We start from the raw sequence: 27,895 nt of genomic DNA, 5'->3' as shown, positions 1-27,895 counted from the left end.
CACAAGCCACTGAAAAGAGGTTGGCCAAATCCGTCTGTCTCCCACTCTTTCGTTAAACACTGGTAAGATCCCCTCTCAATCTTCTCTTCTCAAGGCTGAACAGACCCGCATCTCTCAGCCTTTCCACACAGGAGAGATTCTCCAGGCCCCGTATCATCTTTGTGGCCCTCCGCTGGACTCTTTCCAGGAGATCCCTGTCTTTTTTTGTACTGGGGAGCCCAGAACTGGACACAGTATTCCAGGTGAGGCCTGACCAGGGCAGAGTAGAGAGGGAGAATCACCTCCCTTGACCTACTGACCGTATGAGGATGTATGAAGACGTATGAGGAGTGGCGGAGGTCACTTGGCCTGTTCAGCCTGGAGAAGAGGAGGCTGAGGGGAGACCTCATCACGGCCTACAGCTTCCTCACGAAGGGGAGTGGAGGGGCAGGTGCCAATCTATTCTCTTCAGTGACCAGCGACAGGACTTGAGGGAATGGTGTCAAGCTGCAACAGGGGAGGTTCAGGTGGGACATCAGGAAGAGGTTCTTCACTGAGGGTTGTCACACAGTGGAACAGACTCCCCAGGGACATAGTCACAGCACCGAGCGTGTCAGAATTTAGGAAGCGTTTGGACTGTGCTCTTAGTCACATGGTCTGAATTTTGGGGTAGACCTGTGTGGTGCCAGGAGTTGGACTCGATGATCCTTATGAGTCCCTTCCAACTTGGGGGATTCTATGATAATGAGGCCTGCATTTCCAGTTGTTTATTTATTTTAAAGGACTGAAGTCTACAGATGAGTATCACTAGAAATAGTTGATACCACTACTCTCTGCTCTGACATCTAATATTCTCTCCATCTTTTTTTTTTTTTTTTTTTTTTAATGAAAACAAAACACTTTGAGAGTGTTGATTCTTCCCAAAGCACTTAGCACTGTCAGCCTTTGAAATTGTAAAAATAAAATAATCAAGGCCAGCCACAGGATGGATTTGAGCCATTGTCTTCTTTTGGAGGCAATTAAAAATGCCCGCTGAGTTGCTTCCCCTTTCTACAGCCGTATATATGAAATTGGAAAGAATATTTAAAGGCTTAAACCCCCTCAGATGGGGTGAATTGTGGTTAGAAACACAGAAATGGGGCTGTTTTGGTGTAACATGTTTGTGATCACTCTGTGAACACCTCAGCACCACAGCAGCTGGGGAAGGCCCTGAAGCAGTCACAACCCCATTAGGGAATCACCCCGTGAAATCAGCGGGGGCAGCGGTGTTTGAGACGAGCTGCACACATCTGACACAGGCACCTAAACCCAGGCGCAACCCCAGGATGCACGCAGACAAAATTAATAACAATTAAAATAAAAAGCGGGGCGCAAAGCACTGTGGGAAGGGGCAGTGACGCAGGGCACTGTGGGAGCGCCGGGCACGGCTTAAGGGCGGCTCCATGCGGGCGCGGCGCATGCGCGGGGGGAAGGCGGAAGTGCCGCTGTTGCCATGACAACGGCGTCCGGCATGCGGCGCGCCTGAGGCCCAGCGGGCCGGGAGCCGCCGGACCCCCCCCCCGGCCCGGCCCGGCCCGGCCCCCATGGCACGGAGGGCGCTGCGCTGCGTCCTGCGGCTGGAGATCCGCGAGGTGAGTGCCCGGCCCCAGGAGGAGGAGGAGGAGAAGCCCTGGGGATGCGGGGGGAGCTGCCGGTGAGGGGCCGAGCCCGCAGCAGCTCCGCGGGGAGGCCTCGGGCTCCTCACGGGGGGAGAAGCTGCCTCAGCCCCTGGGGGTGGCCGGCCCGGAGGGGCGCTCCGGCACGGCCTGCTGGGCCGCTTGGCACCCGCTGGCTGCTGCTGTCTGAGCGTGAAGCCGCCCGGCGGGCCGTGTGCTGCCGCGGTGCCTGGTGCCAAAAGGAGGAGGGGCTGCGGCGCCCCGCGGGAAGTTCAAGTGCAGGCCCGGAAAGTGCACGCTGGGAAATCGGCCTGGTTCCTGGTTAATTGACCACCGTTGTTCACAGACTTGTAGAGCTGCTCTAAACACAGCTCTGAGTTTCTCAACGTACGTGGAGAGGGTGTCATCCTAACCGTGTTGCTCTGCTGGGTTTGCATAATGCAGAGGCCTGCTTTTTTCCTGGAAAGCAACAGATACTCTTTATTCTGTTCCTCCACGTGTGGGTTTTTGTAACACAATGACCTGTTTCCTTTTCCTGGAAAGGAGCAGATGTACTTTCTTCTGCTACTCCTCACATACCAGTAGAGATTACAGGGATGGTGTTCTCTCAGGGCTGGGCTTCTTCACCTGCGGGGCATTTGTTACTCACCCCGCTCTCAGGCCTACAATAGTGGAAGGGGACAGAACAAGAAATCTCCCAACACAGATCTCAGTGCCCCTTTCAGCATGTGGGTTGTTGAGCCATGTTCCAACAGCACTATGTAACTTGTACCAGATAACCTTTTTAATAAGTTATTTAGTCTGCTTTTTTGTACCACTTATTTTGCCTCTTTCCCACTGAAGCCCTCACTTCATTCCTGTGATGGTTTAAAAACTCTCCAGCCTCCACTAATACCCCTCTTTTACACTCATGTCAACACTGGCTTTTCGCTGATTTTTTTTTTCCTTTTCTTCCTTTCCCAGTGTTTGCTCTCTTGATGTGTTTTATGGGCAGCAGTTCTGTCATTTCACAATTAATCTTTACCAGATAAAGAAACCTGATTCTTTTAGTAGCATCATGTATGGCAGGCTTACCAGTCTTCTGATCACCATAGGGATGGGTGCTACTCTTCCACTTTGAGTTTGCATTGATCAGGGTTAGAATTGAATGCAGCGTTCCAGATGGAGTCTCACTGTTGCCTTAGATGATGTTAGGAGAGGTCCAAAATTCATCCTTCATATCTCAATGTTAGTCTCTTCACAGCTGCACTGTGGTTATACTGTCATTTATTAACACACTTGCCTTCTCTTCAGCCAGCATTGAAGATGAGCTCCCTGAGTAAAAGAAGAAACTGTTGTTAATACACAGTAGGTGTATCTCATTCCTGTCTCTGATTTATTCTATATCTTTTTCTCTACCACTGATGATTTCTGAATTGTAATTGGAAAATTTCATGAGCATAATCTGACTTCTTGTGCCAGGGCCATTAAAATGTTTAAAGACATGGATTGGAGGATATATGGATGATTGTTTTTTCATAGTAACCCCAAGCTGATGCTTTCCAGTTTAGCCTGTTACTGGTGCTGTCGTTTGCCCAGTTCTGTACCACCTTAGTACTTTCAGACTCCTATCTTTTGCATCATAAATAATAATTTGTCACTTGGCATCATATGATGTTTCTGATGTCCAGATAAATCAGATATCCTTTGCCCAGACAACAGGCTTTCAAGTAAAAGTTGAGTTTTGCTTGACTGGTCTATTTTTATTAAACATGTGCTGCTGGGCTGCTTTTTTTTCTAGGCATGTTTTTCATCCATATCCTTTGTTCTTTGTTTTTGTGTGTTTAAGTATTCTGATTGAGAGGGTTATAATTTTCCAGGACTTTTTCTGCCTCACATGGGCCTTTCATTTGCTACTTTCCAGTCAGCTGTTGCTGTCCTTGTTTTCATAACACAGGTTTTAGTTACATATCCAATGGAGCAAGAAATATTGTGTTCTTTCAGAACCTGGGCTGCAAGTGATTCAGCCTCCCAGTGGCTCCATTACCTAGGCACATTGGATCATTTCCATAATCTCTTTCTTTACATTTTTTTCTCCTGTATTCAGTATCACAAAAAGCAAGGAAAAATATTCAGTTGTGTTTGGGATGTAATTTGTTAATTCTCACATCCTGGTTGATTTCTAATCTTGCTTTTTCCTTGTTTGCTTTATTTACAAATAAAGCCCAATCTGTTTGGATTTCTGGTTGGTTTTCCTATTTTTTCCAATGTTCTGCATATTTCTATGCCCTCTTGGAAATCCATCCGTTTGTGTCAAAAGTTCTGTCATACTCATTTTTCCATTGCTTTAGGATACATGTTCTAGATTGGTTTTGCTCCTTTTGGCTTAATGAAATTCCAAGGTCTTTTTCTATCTGAATGCACGAGCTCTTTGGTTTATTTCATTGCTAGTTTTCTTCATTTCTGAAAGGCTGCTCTTCTAAAATTGAAAACCTTAGTTAAAGACCTTATTTGGTTTATCCTGCCATTAATTTAAATTGAATAATTCATGATTGCTCAGACTGAGATTTCATTGTTATTTGTTTTCTGAGACTAATTTTGGTGCCTACCTCTGCTGCTGGCATTTAGATTGCTCATGTAGCAACAGAATGAAATTCACATTATTCTTCATGTCATTGCTACTTGGAGAATTCACAAATGCGGCAGTGAAGTAGGTAAAGCTTTAAGCACTAAGATGAATTAATAGCGTTGTGGATTACTGCCAGGTAAGGAGACTAAAATGGCATCTCTTCACGTTGAGAAGATTATTTTTGCAACTCAAAGACCAAAATGCTATTCTTTATGGAAGCTTGCGCTCTACAGAAGTTAATACTGTCTGTTGCTCTTAGTACTGAACTCTCCCTGTGTGGTGGCAATGGGCTTTTAAAAACATTTTTTGGGGGACAGGACCTTTTTCATTGGTTGCAAGTGCATGCTACAGCTTTAGGACTGAGTGTAGAGGGAAAAAAAAAGTTGTATGGGATTGTGTTGCAGTGGAATTTCGTTCCTTCCCATGAGAGGAATTCAGTGATTTTGTGGCAGAATGTGATGTCCCAGCACCAGGGATGGTACATGTTGTCTGTCCTTCTGGCAACTGAAGCAGAGAAGTCTGGAGTAACACTGTCCCAGCCAGTTACCTTCACGAGTAGTCCTTCTCATTGGTTTTAAGATCAGTTAATTGCAGCACTGATATCCCTCCTGCTGAGTTGATCCATAGGTAATGCTATTACGATTTTTATAATGGTCCCTCATTCTTCCTGAATGGTTTACAGTCAGGTAAGAACTTAGCTTGTCTCTTAGGTGTTCTGCAGCTCCATGCACCACATATTGCAAAACGAATTCCATGAACTGCAGGTACATACCTGTCATTCATTTTTAGAGCTTCTTTAAAGTTTCATGAAGATGTAGATTTGGTGTTTTAGCCCAGGCAATGGATTGTGCAGTTTTTCTCCAGGATAATAGAAGAACAAGTTTCTACATGTGCTGATTTGTAGGAACTTCCTTTCTTCTATAGGATAGACAGAATAAATATCATCTAACTGCTGTTTGCAGTTTTATCACACCTGATGTCTTCAAACCTTTTACTTTTCATCTCAGAAAGTAGGCAAATACTGGTTGCCTTCTGTAAGGTGTGAAGTTCCAGCTAAAAAGAATCGTAAATTCAAGGGGAAAAGCCTCAGCCAAGCTAATAGAACTTGTAGTGTGTAGTTCAGGGGGTCTTGCCTTGTATGAATGAAATCTCTCTCTTTCACTCACTTCCATTAACACTTGCACCATGCTGTTTAATGATAGGCGTCCTGTTTCAATTGGGATGTCCGTTATTCTGGCAGTTCTCAGATCTGAAGCCTTAACTTAAGGGAGAGGACACCTTTCTTTTTTGTTGCTGTGTTGTTGTTGTTGGTTTTTTTTTCTTGGATATTTACGAGTAGAAACTTTTTTTTAAGGTTGTACTGTATAGCAATCTGTAACACACTACAGATATTATTTTTGTTATTTTTTTCACTAGAGACTGTTTTTTCTGCTGTTTATATAATTTTGGGTTAGATCCATTAACAATGTCTCAAGTAAACATTCATTTGGGAGTAAGAGACTGTAACCAAAGCACTTATTTTAATTCCTGTCACTCTGTTCCTTTGTCTTTCTGCCTTGCAATTGAAAGTCTGAACACTTTCTTTGGCAACCTTATGTTAGAAGAGACAACCTCATTTTTATTATACTGCTATAAAAAGTGAGCAGTAGAACTGAAGTGAAAGGTGACAATTCTTTGGCTGGGTAATAGAATAAAACCATGTGGCTTGGGAAAAATAGCAAATAGTTTTTGCAGTGATTTGTGTACATCATTGCAGTAGAAACACAGGTAAGAATATTTGATGTTCATCAGAGCTTTAAAGGCACACCAGCTTCTTACTCAAGGAATAAGAATGGCCCAAAGAAAGTCAAGATATTAGTGGCAATATCTGGTAGCCTAATGAGGAGTCTTCCCTGCCTTGAATATGCTCCGGGTGGCCAGACTTCTTTTATAAAAATTTGTGACTTCCCACAGTAATGGAACAACGTTTGATTTTGTCACTTACATATACAACTGCAAAGTTAATTATAATAATGTGAATAAACTTGTATTTTTTGATAGTTGGTCAGAGCATGGAAATCTAAGCATGTAAATTTACCAGCTTCATTCTCTCAGTGAAGAGAGAGTTAGGCTAAAATTTGATTTTTTTTTTTTTCTCTGCATCAGGTAAACTTCATCATAGATTTCTGTCACTCTTTGTTTAGAATCTGATGTGACCCTTGATGATTAAATCATCAATAGTATCATTAAATGCACACACAGACTAACCTGGAATTGGGATACCAGTTCTAGGTTTGGCTGAAGACCAATGGAATGTGTTTACTTACAGTAAGAAGAATTTGATCATGGTTATTTTACAGTGGTGACAATTTTTCCTTGTCACTCTGTACAAATAGAACTGCTTTAGAAATGTTTCCACTCTAATTCATTGTCACCTGACTCTCAGCAATCAACCGTTTCTGCCTTGACCATTTCGTTTTTATCCTGAAAACAGCCATTACTCCTGTAACTAAAGTTCAGTTTTTTTAATGAATGTGTTACTATTACAGATAACTTGCCCTGGAGTGCAGCTGAAAGACAAAGAGGAGCTCTATCTCAGTGTCTCTCTGCTTGGGCAGTACAAAAAAACTCGGCGCGTCCCTGCAGCATTTCCACTTTTCTTTCAAGAAAAACTAGTGTTTGAAAAGGTAAGATAGTGTCAACTTCTGATACAAGGCAAATAAAACTCATCCCACACTCACAGAAACTCATTGCAAAACCCCCAAGTGCAAGTAATCACACTGAGGATGGCATAGTATTATAGCTCCTGCTTCTCTTGAGCACAAAGGAGGCGTATGCATCCCTTATCCACACAGTGACTATAGAAATATGCATAGTGAAAATTTATAATATTTTATTTTTTAGGTGTTTGTACTTTCTTACACAAACTGGCCTTTTTCAGTGTCTTATTTCCTAGCATGGAAGGAACTAAATTTTGTTTTTAAAATCAATGGCAAGGTGTAAAAACAAGGGCGGTAAGATCCATTGGGAGAGTCGATTTGGGAGAGTCGATTTAATTCAGCAGAAAATAGAATTGCAACTCAAGTCTTCTTGGTGACATCCTTCTCCCTTTCAGTTACTTTTTTCATGGTTTGTCACCAGAATTCCCAGGTTAGTATATGACCTTATAATTTATAGTTGTTTATCACGTATTCTGAGTCCCCACTTGCTTCATTATTAGTACCACAGGGATAATGAAACACAGAATCTTACAGATAGGATCTGGTTTCTTGCCTACCTGTGCATAATAATACTTTGCCCTTTCTAGTTCTTTTCTTTTAAGCATCCCCTAGCACTGAAAACCAGACAGAGTAAACATCAGTGATACTGTTGTGATGTAGGTAATATAAAAATACTGATAATCTTGCCAACCACTGAAGAGTAAAAAGTAAATAAATAAAAAATAAAAACACAATATTTCTTTAAAGGTAATAATCCCACAATCTACTTAAAAGAAATGTAGCGAACGCTGTTTTGGCTGTAATTTAAGGGAACTGTGGGACACTAGAACTTAACTGCTTACAGAAGACCTGAACAAGAAAGCTGAGAATGTCTTCTTACAAATAGCTATTGCATAGTTCTAGGTGCTTGTGGGGTAGCAGTACTTTGGTATTTTTGAGTGTTTGGTATGTAGAACAGCAAAGTGATTTACACCACTCCTCACTTAGTGCAGAATTTCAGGGAGGCCTATTACCTGCTTAATATCCTCTGCAACTTTTTTTCTTTTTCAGAAATTCATCCCCTATTCTTTGCCATCTGTTCACATGTGGTCCAGGTTAAAAAAAATAAAAAACTGAACGATAGTCTGTACATGAATAGTCACTCCCATGAAAACTAAGCTTAAAGTCATCTATCAGAATTCTAGTGCATCTAGCAATTTACCTTTCTCTCCTGAAATTTTTACAGATAATATTTCTCTGTGTTCAACTCTTCATAATGCCTCCTAATTTAAATATGGAGAGGTAACCCTGGAATGGTTAGAAAGCATATGACAAGAACTGCTAGCTTTCAATGAATTTGATCGTGTGCCAAATGATAATTTCAGATTCCTTTCTTTTTCCAGCGGGGATAGAACTCTTGGCAACCATCTGAAGCAGGGAAGAATATTGATTTTTATTTTTTTCTTCTTCCCCCAGAGGTCCATCTGGTGATTTTTGACTGTGCTGTTATTTTTATTCATGTATTTATTTATTTATTTATTTTCCAGACATTTGCTGATATAGTTGATCCTGCAGACCTTGTGAAGTTACTGGAATGTAGGTTCTGCTTTTTATGCATATTATGTTGTATGCATTTATGTCATGCTTGTACAGTTTTTAAACATGTTTTGGAGGTTTCAAGTATGTAATAGTTTTATCAAAGATTTGTTCTCTGAAAAGTTAGTGGGTAACCAATGTAGAATATGACATACTAAAAGTATTTAATTTTTAATTTTTTATTATTTTTTTTTAAAGCTAGGACACTAGCACTAGTGGTTTTTCAAATTAGATTTGTTGCTAGTGTAGGCATAAGTTCTTGCTGTTTTTTGGATACTACAACTTTACCCAAAATGCTGTTAACTAAGAAAATGCCTCTAGAACATATACTACATGCTTTAGAACAGAAGGGGTAAAAGTCCTAGTTAGCAGAATGACCAGCTGGTTATTCAGTCAGGTAATGGATTCCTCTGTGTGACAACGTATATGATTGTTTTTCAAATAATATAAGCATGAACTTTGATTTTTTTGGTAAAATGATTCTTTTTATATATTTTTTTCAAGAAAATGGCTTGTATCTACAGTAAGCAGTCTTGCCACATGTGGAGCATAATGAGACAGAACTGACCCTAAACTCCAGGAGTATGATCCCTAATACATGAAGTTATCTGAAAAAGATGTAATACTTGCATCATCTTTAAAAGCTGTTTTCAAAGGACAAACGTGGCAGCAGATGGAACTTATCAAGTTCTTAGTCAAATTTAGACTTGTCTTTTGTACTCTGCTAATGCCATTTTGTTCATCTGTAATACTTACACAAGCTGTTCTTAATTTTCTCTTATTGTTGGTGTTGCAGAAATAGCGTGACAGTGTACAGTGCTATTAAGGTTAAATCAGTGAGCATTTCTTTTTTTGACAATAAAAACTTTCTCATTTTAGTGTGTTTTTTTTAACTAATGAAAACTTTTCTTCCTTCCTAGTTGACACAGCAGTACTTGAACTAATACAGCTGGTTCCTCCAGGTATTGTTTCAGTCTCTTCATAAATTATGCAGTTTAATAGGTGAATTTCCATGAGGACATTGCCCATTATAGCACAATCACTTTTTTCAATACACAAACAACATAGAAAGCTCTTCAACAAATAGTCATCTGAATATAAAATGTTAATAGATCAAGAGGATCTCATTCTTGAAGGAGAGTAGTAACTGAATATTGAAATGTACCATATTCAAGCTTAGGAAAGTGATAATATTTTAAAAATGGAAAATAAACTGAAATCACCCAACACATCACGTATTAACTGCACCACAATTCACTTGTGAAGTGGCTGTCTGTGAAATTTCAGCGTGCATAATCTTGTTCTCAGAATGACACTTTTTTTTCCCTTCCATCCTAATGGTGACCACTGGGAAAAATCTTACCCTCACTATAAGTATTACAAGTACCTTGGGATATGTGATGATAATAAATAGTGATTTGTCATACTTCTGTTATTGGTTTGTGTGATTATAAAAATCTATTTTAATGAAATTCAAGTACTCCCATGAATAATGTAAGTCTGCATTTTATTGGAAATAAAGTCAAGTTTGAAAGAGGACTCATTTGGAAACTGGTATTAAAAACACTCTGTTACTTGTCCTCAGTAGTTTCAAAGAAACAATTGCTTTTCTCAGGTGATGCATGAGTCTATTTATTCAAGCAAATGTACTGAATGTGGATTTTTGTGGGAGGGTAAAAGATCTTGTGTAAGTAATTTAATTTCAGGGGTCAGAGGTAGATGTTATACACCCCAATGGAAGCTGGCAGAATGACTGTAATAGCACAACCTAAACTTCTTCATAATATGCAGTCATGATTTTTCCTTAAATATATATATATATATATATTTAAGGAGGTTTTTAAAGAAGAAGGTAGCAAACAAGGATACTGAGAGAATCTTGAGGTACTGATTTTGATGTTGCTTGCATTTTCTTCTGACAACAATGCCAGTTTTCAATTTAAGAAGCATCAATATTCTGTAACATGGAAAAAGTTTTTCAGAAGGGATTGGCTACCATTAATAAAACTACTAGTTTCTTCTCTGGCATGGAAAGTAAAGAAGGAAGAAACTTCATTGAAGTAGTTATTGCCATGAGAAAATGTCTGTATCTTAAAGAAGATTGCCTTAACAGCTCTATATTTCTTTAAATAACAGCAAAACATACTTTCAGGCTAAGTTTCTGCACATTTCTGTGCCTGATTTAACTAGATGAGGTTATTTCCTGGAGTTATTTCCTAGCCTTGCTGCTAATTTGTAAAGAACAAAATTTATCTTAGTTTGAATATGTCTTGTGTGTGATGTCTGTACTACTATATTATAGAATTTTCTGTTTTCCAATTAAAGTATATATTTTCTTTTTAGTAGGAGAAATTCTAGCTACTTATGAAGAAAATACAAGAGATTTCCTGTTCCCTGACCCTAAGCTTACCCGTCGGCACCATGGTTTAGATCGTGAGATTTTAATGAAGAGGTCCTCTTCTTTTACAGTGAGTGAATATCTGTGGATTGTATTTATGGTACAGTGTGTTTCACTGGAGAAACCCGTTGAACTTCTTCAAATGAAAAGCGATTTCTTCTGACAGATTTTGCCAGTTCAGGTGTTGAATGTACAAATCCACAGTTGCACTTCAGTGAAGGTATATACATTTTTTTGAAATGCTTCAAAAAGCGTTTAATGTGGAAAAGTTAGTTTCCAGTTGGCTTGCAGTGTGGTACCGTGACATGTCTCTATTTCAATTTAATCCGCAATGCAGTTGGTAGACGAAGGGATGCAAGAGAAAAAGAGGGAGACCTTGTACCAACTCCATGGTTCTCAATGGATAAACCACATAACCCTCGTTTCTTTTTAGCACTTTCAGACCATTTTTTGTACTGTTTAGGACAATGCCAGCCTCTACAAATTTATATAGTGCTATGCCATCTGATCTGTGGGCCTCCCCAATGTCCAAAATCACCACTAAAATAGTAAGTGACTGAAATTTGGCTTAGTGTTGTATGATTGTTGTTAAGTTCCAGAGCCTGTTCCTCAAGGTCTATCCATAACTTTAATCTACAGTTTTACAAAAGCCTATGATAAATGACAACTAATTGGCAAAATGAGTGCAATGAATTAATGTTAATTTTTTGGAGATATGGGCTCAAGTACATATTAAATGAAATACCCTTTCATAGAGTTTGACTGTTGAACATTAGATTTCAGTGGAGTACCTCAGGAAGTCATGTCAAGGACGATGGAAGTGATGTAGGAGATGTTTTGGAATTTGTTTTGTGTGTCTTATTTTGGTTAAGTTGTATTAGTGTAGTGGCAGGACATTTGTATTGGGACTCAGTTCCCTTGTCTGTTGTGATTGGATTAAAAACAAGTTGTGGGGGTGGGAGGAAGGCTGATTAAAGGTCATTGGTATCGTTTAACTGGTATAATCTTTCCCCTGCAACGGCAACCTGGAAATTGCCCTGTCACTTGCAATTAGAAGTGCTAATTTGGTGTGCAATGCTCTGCTGCATTTGAATGAATTCAGGCTATGATTTTATGATACAAAATGTGTGGTTCTACAGCAAGCTTAAGCTGTCCCTGTAAAAAAAAAAAAAAAGCCATTGTTTTTAAGTCATAGTGTTTTATGAATGTTATTGGTGGCTCAAGAGAGAGGGTGAGACCACAACAGCCTCCATTTAGATGGGTTTTAAGTTACCACAGCTCAGAACCTAGCCTTCAGTACTGCATCCTTGTATCCTGCTGTTTATTTTTTCTTTTCCATTATTTTATCATTCTTCTCTGGGTGTAACCACACTATTCAACAGTTCAGGGAAGTAAGTGTTAAAAAATATTTGTCAGTAAAACCATACAGAAAGGATGGCCTTAAATACGAGCTGTTTTCAGTACAGTACTCTATATGGCCACACAAACAGTTGTTTTGGTATTGTGAGTGAGGAGAAATACCTTAAGAAGTTTTTGGTGTTGCCGCTTTATTCTCTTAAACTGAAAGCCTGTTCTGCAGAGCTGCTGCAACATTCATACAGTAAATTTGAATGAATTTTAAGTAAGTCTTCACTGAAGGCGTGCTGGAGTTGTCTTATTTTTTCACTGTTATTTTAAAATGGTCTTTTGCTATACGCAGGTCTTGGACAAGAATGTTGACATTTGCTATGTTAGTTACATAAGTGCTTTACACGATTCCTCTATTTTTGAATGGCATCTATATTATAAAACGTTAGTGAGACATCCAAGATACCTGTTCCTGTTTTGTCGTATTGTTGCTTATAGAATGGTTTCTTCCTGGTTTTGAAAAAGAAAACAGATAACTTGGTAATAAAGTGGAATTGCCAAAATGGTTTTAGACTTTTTGAAGATTCAGAATTATGAATCTCTAGAAGCAGAGCCATTAGAGCAGTTAGTGTTTTGTTTTTATTGTGTTTTTGTTGGATTAAGTTCTTTAATACAAAATATGTATTTTCTAATAAAAAGGTGTCATCTTTTTATCAGCTGTGAGAAGATGTGGTCAGAATCATTCAGATGTGCAGCTGAATTATAACACTGTAGTAGCTTTCAGATGTTGACTGATGAAAGACAGAAATGTCCTTCCATGTCCTCAGGAGTAGTGTAAATGAAATCCATCTCTGCCCTAAAATGAGGAGTGCAGAGAAGCCTCAGTTACTCTGTTCCATCTCCATCAAAGAAAATCAGAACAGTTTAAGAAAGGATTTTCACATACTGACCCCATTTTCAGGAATAATAAAGAAGCTGTGTTTGATGGAAGTGGAGGGAGGCTCTCAAAAGTACTTGTGGCTCCTCTCCTTGGTTGTCAAATGGGACAGCAGTGAGAGGATTTTTACCTCCAGAAGAAGTGCAGTCTCAAATGTCTCCATCTTCTAGTGTTCCTGGAGCGTTACTGGCAATTACCTCCTGGCAGCACCGTAGCACTGAATGTAAATGCTAAACAAAAGGCAAAGTGTTAAACAAGATCCTGAAAACCAAAATCGCTCATGTTATTTCTATGCTGGTCAAGTTGTGTTCTTCCTGCATTAAAAACTTATTTATGGCTAGCTGAGATGTTGGGTATTTTTGACTGACAGCAGTGCTTCAGAGGCACTTTGCTTCCCAATAAATTTGTCTTTTATTTAAAAAAAAAAAAAAGAGGTAGCAACAGCAAGGTTACGGTTGTGGAGTTCAGATAGCAGTGTTAATCAGACACTGCTTGTCACTGCCTAATCTGCCAGTTGGAAGGAATCCCAAGTTGAGAGGATCAGAACTCCTCCAGAAATCTGGCACTTGGCTGATAATGTCTCTGGCTAAATGTCTTATGAGGCTTACAAACACAATACGCGTACAAGACATGCCTCGAGTTATCTCTCCTGGTCCAGTGCTGCCCAGCTGAGGCTTTTGCTGGCTCTTCTGTATTTCTCTGCAACCCTTGCCTTTCAGAATATGTTTCTGCCTCAACTGGTGGTGACTTCTTACAGACTTTCTTATCTCCATTCCCCACCTTCATGCAGTATTTGCTACGTTACTTAAAACATTTTCTCTTCAGTTCCTCTATCTTTCACTAGCATACCAATATAAGACCTTCTACTATGTACATATATACTTCTTAAGCTATGGACTTGTCTTTGTGCTCCTTACAGTTAAAAGCACTTAACCAAGTTGCAAAGCAGACTTAATCTCCTAAATATAATCTGCTTTTACAGTTTTCCTATGACCAAGTTAATAGTATATCCATGTCACATCTGTTTAATGGCTGGTGCAGGAGGACTGATAAGTCTGCTCAGGGCTGCAAGCACCACTAAGCCAGTGGCAGACGAACACATGCCCAAAACTTTCTAGCTGGACTTTCATTTACAGACATGTTTGGGGCTATGGAACAGCCTTTGCGTATACAGAATATCTTTCAGCAATTCCCAGTTTGGGAATTGTAGAAAACCTTCTGTTTTTTGTTAGCTACGTTACCTAGTTAGCATAAGTTACCTATCCATTCCTGTATGTGAGAGTGCTATTTTGTATTTCTTCTTCACAAACCATTTCTTTGAAGAAACCACAGTTTTATGTGATTTTTTAATTAGAAGCATGTAACAAGTCTCTATTCATTCTCTGTAAGAGACAAGCAGTAGGTGCTCGGTTGTTGCTTTTTATAGAAGACTTACTAATTCTGATGTGTCCTTTTTTTAAACTGTTGATAACACTTGACAATTCATTAGTAGTAAAAATGAGTTGATTAAAGACGATCAGCTTTAAAATCTCTTTTAAATGCCATAACTTGACTTGATTGAATCCTGGACTCTCCTAATTGATGTGACTGAGCTTTCTTGGCATTTTTGTCATTTTATTTCCATAATCTAACCTGAGACTTAGATCATATTCTCTTATGGGAAATCAGTGTGTGTTTAGACAGGTGGTAGGGAATAGTTTGGTTCAGTAGTAGCCTTCACACATGAAGTTCCTGCTAATTTTCAAGTGTGGTATAGGGTCGCTAAAGGACTGTCCCCTTTCTTTGTTTCTCAGTAATTTTGTGAGTTCAGATGAAGAAATGCCCCTGTGCACAGGTGCATGGGAATGTGCAACAAGCTCTCATTGTGTTGAATGAAGAACGGGGTGGGAAGTTCTAGGGAGACCTAAATTCCCCTTTGTTTCTGCAGAGCTGTGCAAGAGGTGCATAGATGATTCTTGCTTCTTTCTAGAATGCATGGCCTTTAGTTCTTATCTGTGCTTCTCAGTGTTGCTGCTTTGGGACATAACACTTGTGTGTCAAAATCTCTGCTATTTTTGCCTAATAAATTGTGTATTCATTAGCCAATTCTAGGCAAATTTAGCAGGAAGTAGGGCTCTCAAAGGTATTACATACCTTTATATGGCTGCAGTAAAAGATGAGTTCAACAGACTATTAGCCATAAAAAGGCACAGGGACCTGCTGGCCCATTAGTACATATGTGCTGGTTGACCAGGAGGTTGGATCCCACAGAATCTAAACTGTTCAAACTAGGGCTGTCTCTTGCCAGCCATGAGTTTAAGAAAGGATTAAAAAGAAGTAGAACATGGGAGAAAATCCAGAGAAATCAGACTTTGCCCTGAAGGTTACAGAAAAAAGGAGATTCTTAATGGTACTTTTACAAATGAATAATTATTTGCAATGTAACTAACTAAGTTTCAAAATCTTTTTACAAAAAAAAAAAAATGCACAGTTGAGACTATTTATAAATAACTTTCCAAAGTTAGCAATAATGAAACTTCTAGAGCGTGACTGGAATTTTTATTGATGCTATATAGCAAGGCATGAAAAATTTTTAAAAGTGCTTTTGACAAAGAAATGTATTGAAATAAAAGTCAGACCTTAATTGTTGTACGAAAGCAATATAATCATCTGTAATTGAATTGTCAGAAATGCAAATGTTAGCATCTTGACATTTACCATTGCTGTTCTGTCTTTTCTAATTATCTTTATTAAAGGCTGAAATTAACAAAGGAAATGGCTGAAAATTAGGAATGGTTTGTTACATTAGGTGACATTTACTACTTTGATACCCTTTATCTTGAGTTGGAGCTTGATGTTCAATTATTGTCTCTCTTCTAGGGAATTGCACCAAAATTGAGATTTTCTACGAGCTCCCTTATTACAGAAAGTCTGTTAAGCTCAGGAAGGAGTCACATACAGGTTAGCATAATTTAATTGTTTGCAATTTAATTTCTAGATTTAATATTGATAGCCTTAGTTCCAATTTTTGCATGTGCTGTTCACTTCGAACTTTTCTCATTCTTTTGTTGTGGTTAAAGCAGTTGTCATGGGTGCTTGACAACTTGATTAAATTTTTAATCAAGTATGAGTAAAGAGTGGGTTTGGTGCATGACAGTAAATGTTGAGAGTTCCCTGAATCTGAAACAATTATCAGCTGCTATGTTCTATGATCAGCTGAAGTGTCAATCCCTGGTGCATTTGTAGGTGGGAAGATGCCTCCTTACCATTTCTCACTGACACTTAAAATTAAGATGGGACAATGAAAGCTAGGTGAAGTCAGAGAAGGTACATTATCAAAAACAAAACAATTAATTTAATTGTTTTTCATAACAATATCAGTAACAGCAATGGAAATGAAGATTTCTATTGAAAAGGCTTCACCGATACTAATCAGGAAATGCTTCTTCTGCAGTGGGTGAAGTTAAAGGCAAAGTAGCTGAAAAGACTGGGGAAAAGAAAACACTCTGCATTTGTTCATTTGGTAGTGCTGTTCGCTGGTCTCACTGGTTTGTGTTTTTGTTGGGTTTCCTGGGACAGGGTGTCACACAAAGTCACTGTCACTAGATTATTGAGAAATTGTGCAGCATCGTCAAAGTTGAATGGTTGTTAGGAAGGTATGTGTGCAAAAAGCACTAGGTGACTTTGGCCTGTTTGTGGTATTGCTAATTACTGAGAAGTTTCTTCCAATTTTATCAAAAGAAATATATTGAGACACTTAAAGGATTGAAAAAATCAGTGAAAATTGGCACTGACAGAAAACTAACCTTGTTGAAGGTAAAGGGCATCTTGATTTAAAACTAGAAAGTGTCATTAAAAATATTTAATGTTACAAGGGGCACATCAAATTTGCATGTGTTGCAGTGAAGATATAGAGAATAAGCCAGAAAAAGCACAGTTGACTTTTGTTGAAATTAATCTCTGAGAACTAGGTCCATTTTTGTTTGGACTGGTTTCATACTCTGGCTCACTACTAGCTGCAGAAGTGTTGGTACAGGCATGAGAAAGACAGTGGAGTAAACTGCCACTGTGATGCCAGATGCAAACTATGTTGATCAAAAAAAAAACAACATACACACAACTTCATCTTCATCATTAGATGAGAAGAAAAGACACAAAGGCAATGTTTGGACGTGGACACTTTGCTCCTGGGTTATTCTGAACTGAGGCAGTACGAGCAGCATTCAAATTCAAGAGTAGTGTCAGTTTCCTCAAGCTCAAAAAGGAATTTCTAACCAGAAACAAAACAAAAGAAAAAAACTCTCTTGCTGTTCTCTTATTTTTGAGCTTTTATAACATGGGATTTGGGGCAAACTCTCACCAAAAAGCCTAATTACCCATATTGTGGTATCTTAAAACATGCTGCTACGAAGTAGTCTACTAAGAGTTGCATAGTCTAGAGTTCCTTGACCTATAAAACTTCTAGAGTAATTGCAAGTTCATTTAATGACAAGAATTAAAAAGGAATGATGATGTATTTCAAGCAAAACTTCAATATTTGACTGAGTTTCCCAGAATTTCTTCTCCAGCTTTCCCTTATTCTGCTGTATGTGGGTATTTGAAAAGCTGTACCAACTCGGAGATAAACTTTTAAGGTAATATTTGATAATGGTGTGATTTTATAAATCTTGGTTTAAAAGAAGAAATGCATATTTTGGATGTAAACTGCCATCCTGAGCAATAAACAGCTGTTTTGCCACCCCTTTTGCAAAAGTATTCACGTCATTTAAGACAGTCTTTTAAGCAGGTAAAGTTGGTTTTAAATGAACTTGCTACCAAATTCAGTTGTTTGTTTTTTTTTTTTACAGTCTCGATATACTAACCCTGTGAGCAAGTTAATTGAGTAATTATTAGACACTTCAACATTGCTACATGTTGGAATTTAAGGTTGTTTTAAACTTTTTTGATTTTAGATGAAATGGTAAATACAGTGTTGCTTTTTTATATTGCTGTTTGATTATAGTTTTCTGAGAGGAACTTCAGCTGACATAGCATCTATTTCTGTTAAAATTATTAGTTCCCTGCTTCTGTTATTGTCAGAGGTCTTTGTTCTGCATGCTGTCAAACCAGGTAATTTCTCTTTTTCCCTTTAGGATGATTTGAATTGGGTACATCACTCAACCCCAAATGGAAAATTGCAAACAAAGTTGCCAAAGAAAATCACACTTTCACCTGAGAAAAGCAGGCACAGCATAGTGACAAAAAACTACGAGCAGCCTACAATAGCTTCTAAGTCACGTTCTCCATCTCCATACACAAAAAGACGAATGTGTGAGCTATCAGAAGAAGCCAGGCAACGATTGGCCCATTTAAACCTTGGTCCTTATGAATTCAGAAGAGAAACTGATAAACCTCCATTTGTAGTTAGACGGGTTTGTATTCTCTACAAAGTGCTTCTAGCTTAAGCTGTGATCAAATATTGTTCTTTCACTAAATACTGCTCCAAAAATTCATTCATCTCTCAGTTTAGATGAATAGTTTTTCCTCTCTTTACTAGTCTGTCATATGGTGATTTAAATATAAAATTAACTAAAATAAAATTTCTTTTATCTGTGTTAGTAACAGACAAAGATCAAATTCTTTCATGAATATCTTGGTTAAATTCTCTGAGGCCCCATTTCTTTTTCTTCCAGTGCACTAGACAGGATAATAGCTGTATAAATTCAACTTGGAAGTAATTGATATTAGTATTAAAAAATCCTGAATAAGATTTTAAAGAAAGAGTGTCTAGTCACATTATGAACATTTACACTGCCTCTCTTTATACTTTGTTGGCATCCTATGATCTTTGAAACACTTCCTTTGCTCAAAGCTAAATCTCTAGTACTTTACTTACAGCTGATAACCACCTGCATTTAGCACCTGCATGAGAAATTTTTAGTAAATGTATGTGGAAAAATCATTCTGAAATTAAGTAGTTATTTAAATAAACTGTGTTAAAGTGCTTTTCTACTAGGGGTCCTGATTGCTCAGACTCTTGGATGATCGTTTTCTCCAATAAATTGTTTTTATCTTATTTTTTGTTACAATTGCAACAATTCTCTATTTCTTAGAATACCTCTTAGAATGTGTAGGGGCAGAGATGGAGTTGTTCTGACTCTGTGCTGTGACATTATGATTTGTCTACAATTTTGGACACTTGTCACAGCCGTTGAGTATTTAATTCAATTTGGTCCTCACATTATTTCATTTTTCTAGTTTATGTGCAGGTAGTAACGGCTTGTCAAATTCTAGAATTCGTCCCCGAGTTTTCTTCTACTTGTAGGTACCTTTTAGAAATTCAGATTAACCTTAATAAGCCATTAATTATTCATCAACCTACTGTTTCTCTCTCAGATATTTTTCTTTTAACTCCTGTTAATCAATTCTTCTGGTTTTTGATCTATAGGTGAAGTTCACAGTTTAATTACAGCACCTGTAAACACTCATTATTGATTTTGGTTGCTCTGTTATGTCTGTACAAAAAGGAAAAAACTTCTCTTAATGTACCATATCCTGACTGTTATAGCATTCTCAATCTAAAAAGGGCACTTTATTGCATCTCAACTGCTCAGATCTCTTTTGACTTGGAGATCTTGCGTTGCATGAAGATTAAAATTAAATTATGTTAAAGTGTAACTTTTCTAATTAGGAAGAGTAGCACTTAAAGATCTGAACTGTTTCGAGTAAATATGTGATATCAAGTACTATTTAAAATGTTCTAGACCTTATAGATGAAGGAAAAACTGTATTTTTTTTCCTTTTGAACAACATGACATTGAGCATTCTGGACCTTTCTAGCACTGTTTGTGCATGTGCGATAATGCTTATTGTATAACATGAACAAAATGTTATGGAAATATTTTAAAATTGTATTTGATTAAGAATACATGGCTTCAGAAAGGACTACATGTGCTCTTTTAAATGTAAATAATGCAAAATACATGTATAGATCAAAATGTCTGATACTGTACATTTTAACAGTAGTTTTGCTCCAGGTAGAACAACAAAGTCCTGGTAGTGATCTTCATGCCTGGTGTACCCTGAGAGAAAGTACAGTGGGAGCCTGGTCCAAGGTAACGCATGGTCAGTATTTAGTACTATATCTCTAATTAAAGCTTTTCCTTTCTCCAGTAGATTAGTAGCTTTTTCATTTTGTTTTTTTTTAGTCTTTTACATTTTGTAATGGAGAAAAAACTGTTCCTTCTTCCTAGGAATAGTAAGAATAGTGAATAATCCTACTGCTGCAAAAGCAGGTTTTGCATATTCCTTTACCTTGTGAAACGTGGAATATAGTTCTACGTGATTTTAAAAAAAAAAAAAAGCAGGAGCAGAAAATACCAAAGTCCAGGCAGATGCTCTGTTCCACTTCACCTGTTTTGATTAGTTGCACAGAGAGGAGCAAATCTGCACCTCAGTCAGTGGGTGTGTTGGTCAGGCTTGGAGTATTGATTGTTTTGAACTTCATGGGCTGCGTTACTCCAAAAATGAATAATGTTTCTATTGACAATATTTGTGAGTAGTGGATCAGCGACATGAGATTATTAGTGATCATCCAGGATACACTTGTGTATAGGCTTCGACACTCATTGATAGCAGTAACTGAGGGTTTTATTAAGGGTACAGGAGGACATTTGATTTTACTGCACGTGTCTGGCAATATGGAGATTTTAATGAGTCTCATCAGTATTTGTTTGCTTTGTCTCATTTTTATTGTGCCTCCTATAATTATGAATAGTTGTGTAGCAAATCATTTTGAACTTATTTTACATTTGTTCTCTGCAGTAGCACTGGGTGTAGGATTTTAAAGGCTTCACATTCCCTTTGGGGTTATACCTATCAATCTGTATCAGCTAGATAATGTAACAGACCTATTATCATCTGGTAACATTATGTACTTACAAAATGAGTTGGTGGTCTTTGGCTAGTGGTTAGGAGGATGAAGTCTGCCTCACTGCTAGTATCTGGATAGTTGAATGACCACCTTCTTCTGGGATACATCTTTTTTTCTTTCTCCAGATCCTTCTCTTCTCGGCAGCTACAAACCCAAGAGAGCCAAAGTGAGTATTCTGAGATGCTGTTGTTTACAAACTGTTTTTCTGGGGAAGCCCTGAGTGAGAAGAATTGTCCTATATGTAGGTATTTTTGAAACTTTATCTACTGTACTATCAAACACAAGATAAAGGACATTTAAAATCTGGCATAACTCAGTTTAGCTCTGATGATGGATTATTTACAAATAGAAATGTGAAACTTAATGCTCTGTAAGATATCCATGCCTATAGGTACCACACTTTTCCTTGCTATTAAGGCTTGTGACAAGACTGTAGAAGAGACTTTAAAGGCAGCTTACAATTCCCTTCATGGTCATTCTGAGAGGAAACTTTTTCAGAGGAGTATGCAAAAGTAGCACTAGTACAAATGGCAAGCCACTGTTCTGTCATTCCACCTTTGTTTTTAAGGTACTAGCTGCTTTGTGTATTAAGTGAATCTGAAGATAATGTCAGAGTACCTTTGTATTCCTTGTAAAATAAGGTAACCTATGGAGACTTTTCAGGTTAAGAGGAGTTATGAAAAGAGTACCTAGTATAGTGAAGAGTGAGTAGAAGATTAATAGGTAGGCCTGAGTTTTCTGTGGAGGAAAGAGCAGTCGTGAGAAAAATATTTCTAAGAACAAGGGGTCACAGACTGGGGAGAGGTCTGAGATTTGTGTGGTTTAAACTCCCAGGCATCGCTGACTCTGGTCCTGGGAGAGGTGGGCCTTCAAACTGTGCAGTCAGAAAAAGGTGATAAAAGGCCTGTTATGCTGACTTGGCCATAATATGGTGTGTGAAATGGGGATCTGTGCTATTCCCCAGCAGGTAGATATTATTGCATATATGGGAAGCGTGTAACGCTTTGGTTTTAAATCCAAAATTGTACATCTTGATACTCATAATAAATTTTAGCAAGGTTTGGTGTCTTTTCATATTTTTCCCGTGTTGTTTTAACAGGCAAAATCTACTCATGGAAAAGACTGTGACAGCTCATCTGATGTTTGTAATGAGGATGTGATCTCGGGTCCACCTAACAGACAGCCCCATTCTGCTGGTTCATTAGTGCATTCAGCACCTTCAGCATTTCAGAAGCATTCTCCAAGTTCGGTGCTAAATCGATCTTCTCTAAGGGAAAGGTAATGACTTGTTTTTGTTTGTGAAATTCTGGAATCATTAACAAGAGCGGATGATAACAGTACTTGCATGACTATAGGTTTTATGTTTGGAGGATACAGGCTGAAGAGACAGGAAATCTTTCCCCATCAACTATCTTGTTGTTTGACTTTTCCTCAGTAGCTGTGTCTGCCATCACTTCTCTACTTAATGAATACAAAATGAATGATATGGCAATGAGAAGGATCTTTGACATCTCTGTTGTTAACCTTCTCTGAAACAATGAAGCCCCAGGTTTCGTGCACCCCTATGTCCATTATGTCTAAAACAGAATATTTAAATAATTACCGTTTAAGTGGGATTTAGACTATCAGGAATATAAATATAGATGATTATCAAGCAGGATGTTTTGGAGGCATTTGGAAACCTCCTTCCCTTCTGTCTTGCTTACCCTACTGTTTGTAAGTGTATATTTGTGGCTGTTCTGTTGTCAGATGTGTGACCCGTTTTAGTAACATGCTTGGACTAGCTTTAATCTAGGCAGTGTATTATTTTCTAATCTTGCTGTTTTATTGACATCCTAGTATTTTTGTTTTATTTTCTTTTAAGCTGAAGCGTGGGCCTCTTTAGAAATTCCATGTATATTCATTTCTATATATTTATTTTCCCCTTTTTAGTCCTCCACTGACAGCTTCTAATATCCCATAGTTTGCTGGATTCCAATCCTGAGGTTAATATTTTGGGCAAGTATAGCTGTTACAGTGTCTCATAAGGGTGGCACAGAAGAAATGTGAACAAGCAACAGCTTTTTCATGCTTAAGTCCTCTAATCCTTCAAGGAGAGTACTCCCTACTTCCCACTGAGTAGAATGTGACCTTGGTGCATGATGTTCTACTGTACATTCAGCTTAATAAGTTACTGGGTGGCTTTCCGGTAGCAGTAAAGTTGTATACAAAGCTGGGCCTGAATAACAAAGTACATAAAATAACTTGAAGAATCTGAGAATTGAACTGCTGTGCTGTCCTAAATTCTGAAGTGTTTCTCTGAGGAGAAACTACTTGGAGATGTACTTTGGCAGCTAGTTCACACTTGTTCCAGGCTCTTTCCTCCTTGTTGCTATTGGTACCTCACTTAGTAAATGCTCAAAGGGTGCATTTTGTAGCCTACACATGACCTAATGCTTTTTTTTTCCAAAATGGAGAAACTGTCTGTTTTCTCTTTAAAAAGAAAAATGACAGATGGCAGGGGGCATTGAATTTTTAATACTCATAAAGATTAAGTTGGTGTTTTAACATCATCTGCTTGAAAACTGGCTTGTTTGTTGTTCTGTGTAATAGTGTTTCTAGTGAACTGTTATGTAGAGATTAGGATGTCTGGAATTTTGAGGAGGGTTTTTCTTGTCATGTTGTCTACCTTCCCTCTGTCATTGTGCATTAGTTGCCCATGTCTGGGAAAGAGGTTGTAATGGTGATTTTTTTCTTTAATGTGGTATGAATCTTTTTTTTAATTTAAATTCACTATCTTTAAAGCTGACAGAGTCCTTTGTATTGATAGCAAAAAGTATTGTGTGCCGTGAGCTGCTGTTACATGCATAGTAACTTAGTCATCTGCCAAATAATCTTAATGTCTGAACGTTCTTGCTTTTTCTCATTACCGGCCCCTCTCCAGAAGAGATTTGTGATCTTGTGAAGTTGTTTTTTCTTATTAGAACAAATGCTCTCAGCTCTCCAAGGATGTAACATCTTTTTATGTGAGCATTTACTTTTGTCATCAAAAAAAAAAATTCAAAATAAGGAAGTAAAGGGCATAGTCTAAAAAATTTGATCTTTGTGTCCATGCTGCTGAGATAACGATGGATTTAGTTCACTGTATACAGAGACTTGTATCTGGAATGACAAGCAAGGATCAGAGGTCAGTGTTTGGAAATGCATGCAAATATTGCTGTTCAGATCATAGAAATACAGAGAAAATCAGTACTACTGAAACTATAGCAGTGTTAGTATATTTGTAAGAATAGTCTTATCTCAAAGTGGAGTTTATTTCCTCAATTTTATTTTGAATTGCAAAGACAAAAAGCTTAGCATATACAAGCTATTTTTTAATACTGATCAATCCATAGTATAAAACTTAACTCCACACCCCGGCCTTAATTTCCTTTTTTTCTCTTCTGTTTTTAAAAGGAAGTGGTATGAAGTTGGTGTCTGCCATCTTGGGAGTGCTTCCCCAGAACACTGCTGAATAGTCGCAAAGTCATTACGATACCTTTCAGTGATACAGAAATTGGGATCTTGCATAAGGTCTTCTGAACACTTCTGAATCATTTGTAGCAGTTTCCATTCCCTTTCTGTGAGCCTGCTAGAGAGATCACAAACCAATCCTCTTGCCTCTTCCACTGGATTTGAGCCAGAAGTAAAACTAAAACAGTTCTATTGTTGGCCAAGGCAGCAAGGTTTTGAATATTTATTTTTCATATTTTATTTTTAAATTTTTTATGTATGTCACCTAAGGAAATCACTTAGTGTTGCAAACTGACTGTAAACAGAGTGATGCAGCTGTGCAACTACATTTCCTATTTTGATTCTACCTCCTCTGCAGAGCAATGATGCATGTGTGCTCTTTAGTTCCTGTCCATGACGTCTTCCAGCTTCAGTCAATGCAGTTAATGTTGCTTGCCCCCATAGACTGCTTGGTTGTGCATAAATAAATATCCTATATGTTTTGTGGAAGAGCATTAGGGCTGTGTTCTCTCAATGCTGTTGTAGGAAAGGAAAAATCAACTTCAGTCCTTGTTTTCATAGTGCATGTATATCCTTATGCACTCCTAGAAGAGATGGTGTTTTTCTTAGGGAATTCCCTGCAGCAATGAAATCTGCAGCAAAATACAAAGCTGAAGTCATCTTCCTGTAAAGAAAGGAAAGAGTGAAGTGGATTCTGTAAGCTAATGGCAAAAGTCCTCTAATGGAGCATCTCTGCTGGCACAAGAGAAATCCTATTCACAAGAGACTACTCCAGTCAGAGCAGTATTTGACCATTTCTGTTATGTTGAGACACAAAGCTACTTATGTGTTTGGGATCAGTGGGTTCTTTTTCCTACTCTGGACACGGCAGGCTTTTGATTTTAGTTTTTATTATTGATTTGAAGAGTAATCACTTCTAGAGTGAAGTCCATCCCAATGTCTTTTTAATGTTCTCCTGGTTGTACTGCTGAAATGTGATCTTACCTCCTATAAAATTTAACAAAAATCTAAGTTGTGTTTCAAGTAAGATGGTAACTATGAATCAGGTACCCTTCTGTAATATCCCTGTGTTGTTTTAATACCATCTTTTTGTATTATCTTTTTCCAAGTACTAGGGAAATATCAGCATGAAGTTAGATATTACTAATGAAAGACTAAATTCTACAGAAAGTCCTTGAAAATTCCAGTTATCGGAAGCTTTGGCTTCAAAGATCTTAATGTCACTGGAGGATCTTGGCTACTAGTTCTGTTGTGTAGCAAAATCCAGACCACAGGTAGTTCACCTAATATTTTAGAAAGTGGAATGCATCCAAATACAGGGTTAACATTTGTGAGAATACACGTTTAAGTTCTGAGAACTTCCAGCTATAAAGTGGAACATAAAAAATCAGCCTTTTCAGAAAAAGGCTTGCTCTAGGGAGAAACTGCAACTAGGCTTTGTATCTTGTTTTAGCTATTTAAATCTAATTATTTTGGAAACTTTGGAATTTCATTTGGTCGTAAGATGATTTTTGAATCTTCTGTCTTTATCATTCTCACCTCTTGATGAAGTTTATTTTTTTGCCTTCTCTAAGTTGATCTCTGGAAGCAGCACTTGAAGATCAGTTACTTCGTGGCATGTTCTGCAGTAGTACATAAGCCTCATTTTGTATTTTTGACCAGCTTCTCTACTATTTGTCATCTTCATTGGTTGATTTTGCAGCAGCAGTAGGTAAATTTGAAAGTGATTGCTGTCAAAGCCTTTTTGTGTATAAATGAATAAATTTAGAGAAGATAGCATAATCTGAAAGCTTCCAAAGAGTACAAGAAAGTGCTGACCAGTTCTGACATGCCAAATGTTTAGTACAAGAATGACTTGAACATCTGTTGAGGAACTACTCAGATATTGTGCCTTCTTTGAAATCTCAGAAGCTTTCTACCCCTTGGGATTCATGATATATGTGAGGATGATTTATTCTGCCTTAGTTTTAAGGGCTAGGTATAAAATTTAGGGGGAGAAAAGAAAGCATTTGTGAATTTTGAAACTCTTCGCTGCAAATGCCTGTGGTGCTTTAAGGCCTACCAGTAAACAGGGCTTTTGAATATAGGAGAAACTATTTAAAAAGGATGAGATATCCTTACTTTTTTTTTTAATTTCTTACTGAAGATGAAGAGTAAATAGGCACAGCCAGACTGTCAGCTACTGCTTCCAAATGTTTAAGCTGTTGTTCTTTGATTTGAGGCCTTGGCTGTACATAACTGTTTCTGCTTCATAGTAAGTATCCTGGCATTGTGGAAGCAGCATACTTGCTCCACTTGAAATATTGTGAGCATGTAAGGATTTTCATGTTGTTACATTTTCATTACAATTCACAGAACAGTATGTACCAATATAGTTTATACAACACTTTTGTCAGCATAGTTGCGTTTACACTGGGGTTTACAGCCATCAGATATTTTCAGAGAAGGCAAAACAAAAGTGCAACCTCTATCAAGTAGACCAGTAAAACTCATTAAGCGTAGCTCAGCCTTTCTATTGTGCTTCTGTTCCAGACCACTGTATACTGAGAACCATATTCATCGTACAGATTACTACTTCATGTCCTTTTAAGTGAAATAAATTCTTTTCGTACTCTGCATGCTGTATAAACACCTACTTGGATATAAAATCTATGACTCTTTTTTCCCATTTCAGAGTTAATTACATTAGAGTTTCCTGAAAATTTCTCTTGTTCTATGCATAAGTTCTTGTAGGTTGTTTTATTTTGTAGTTGTTGGCTTTTTTGTACTTAGCTTAAGAGTTATTTCTTTCTCTCCCTTCCCCTTGCCCCCAATTACAGTGGCGTCCTCTCCAATTGTGAAGCTGGTACTACAGTACTTCATTGATTTCTGTCCTCTGCTAGTTTGTCCTTGTATGTGGTTTTGCTCAGCGTGAAGTCTGTGTCTTTGAAGCTGATGAATTCTTCATGGAGGCCACATGCACAGAGTTGTTCACAAGGCTAGGAGGTGTGATGGTGGGGGAAGGGGTCACGATAGGCATTGCAAATATTCTGCAGCAGGCTTTTGCATTAATTCTACTGATATGAAATGTATTAGTATCTCCTGCTGAAATGTGATATTAACATTTTCACTATGGGCAAGTGAATGATTGGATTGTCTGACATTTGAAAATTCCTATTTATTACTGCTCTCAAGTATGCAAGCTGCTGTTTAACTAGAGTATATGGTTGGATATATCCTGTTTGTATTCATAATGGAGTATTTCATCCTAATGGATAAAATTATATGCAAAAATAGCTTTGATTTTTAGCACAAGATCTAGACTCTGTGCTTGG

General features: G+C 37.9%; 1 protein-coding gene across 2 annotated transcripts in view; it reads left to right on the top strand.

Moving 5' to 3' along the window:
* The first annotated feature begins 1,429 nt into the window (after positions 1-1,429).
* Positions 1,430-27,895, top strand: part of SPATA6 (spermatogenesis associated 6) — a 42,572-nt gene continuing 16,106 nt past the window's right edge. Inside the window, exons 1-10 of one of the 2 annotated variants that reach the window (XM_027462860.3) lie at positions 1,430-1,610; positions 6,771-6,908; positions 8,468-8,516; positions 9,437-9,478; positions 10,863-10,984; positions 16,058-16,138; positions 18,310-18,588; positions 20,194-20,281; positions 21,215-21,255; positions 22,189-22,367. In XM_027462860.3, coding sequence (XP_027318661.1) covers positions 1,563-1,610; positions 6,771-6,908; positions 8,468-8,516; positions 9,437-9,478; positions 10,863-10,984; positions 16,058-16,138; positions 18,310-18,588; positions 20,194-20,281; positions 21,215-21,255; positions 22,189-22,367 — 1,067 coding nt within the window. In that variant the 5' untranslated portion in view covers positions 1,430-1,562. Of the gene's footprint in view, positions 1,611-6,770; positions 6,909-8,467; positions 8,517-9,436; positions 9,479-10,859; positions 10,985-16,057; positions 16,139-18,309; positions 18,589-20,193; positions 20,282-21,214; positions 21,256-22,188; positions 22,368-27,895 lie in introns of both variants that reach the window. The other variant, XM_027462859.3, reaches the window with a different exon arrangement.

The sequence above is a fragment of the Anas platyrhynchos genome, chromosome 8 (assembly GCF_047663525.1).
Source record: "Anas platyrhynchos isolate ZD024472 breed Pekin duck chromosome 8, IASCAAS_PekinDuck_T2T, whole genome shotgun sequence".
Lineage (NCBI taxonomy): Eukaryota > Metazoa > Chordata > Aves > Anseriformes > Anatidae > Anas > Anas platyrhynchos.
This window is presented reverse-complemented; position numbering and strand designations above follow the sequence as displayed.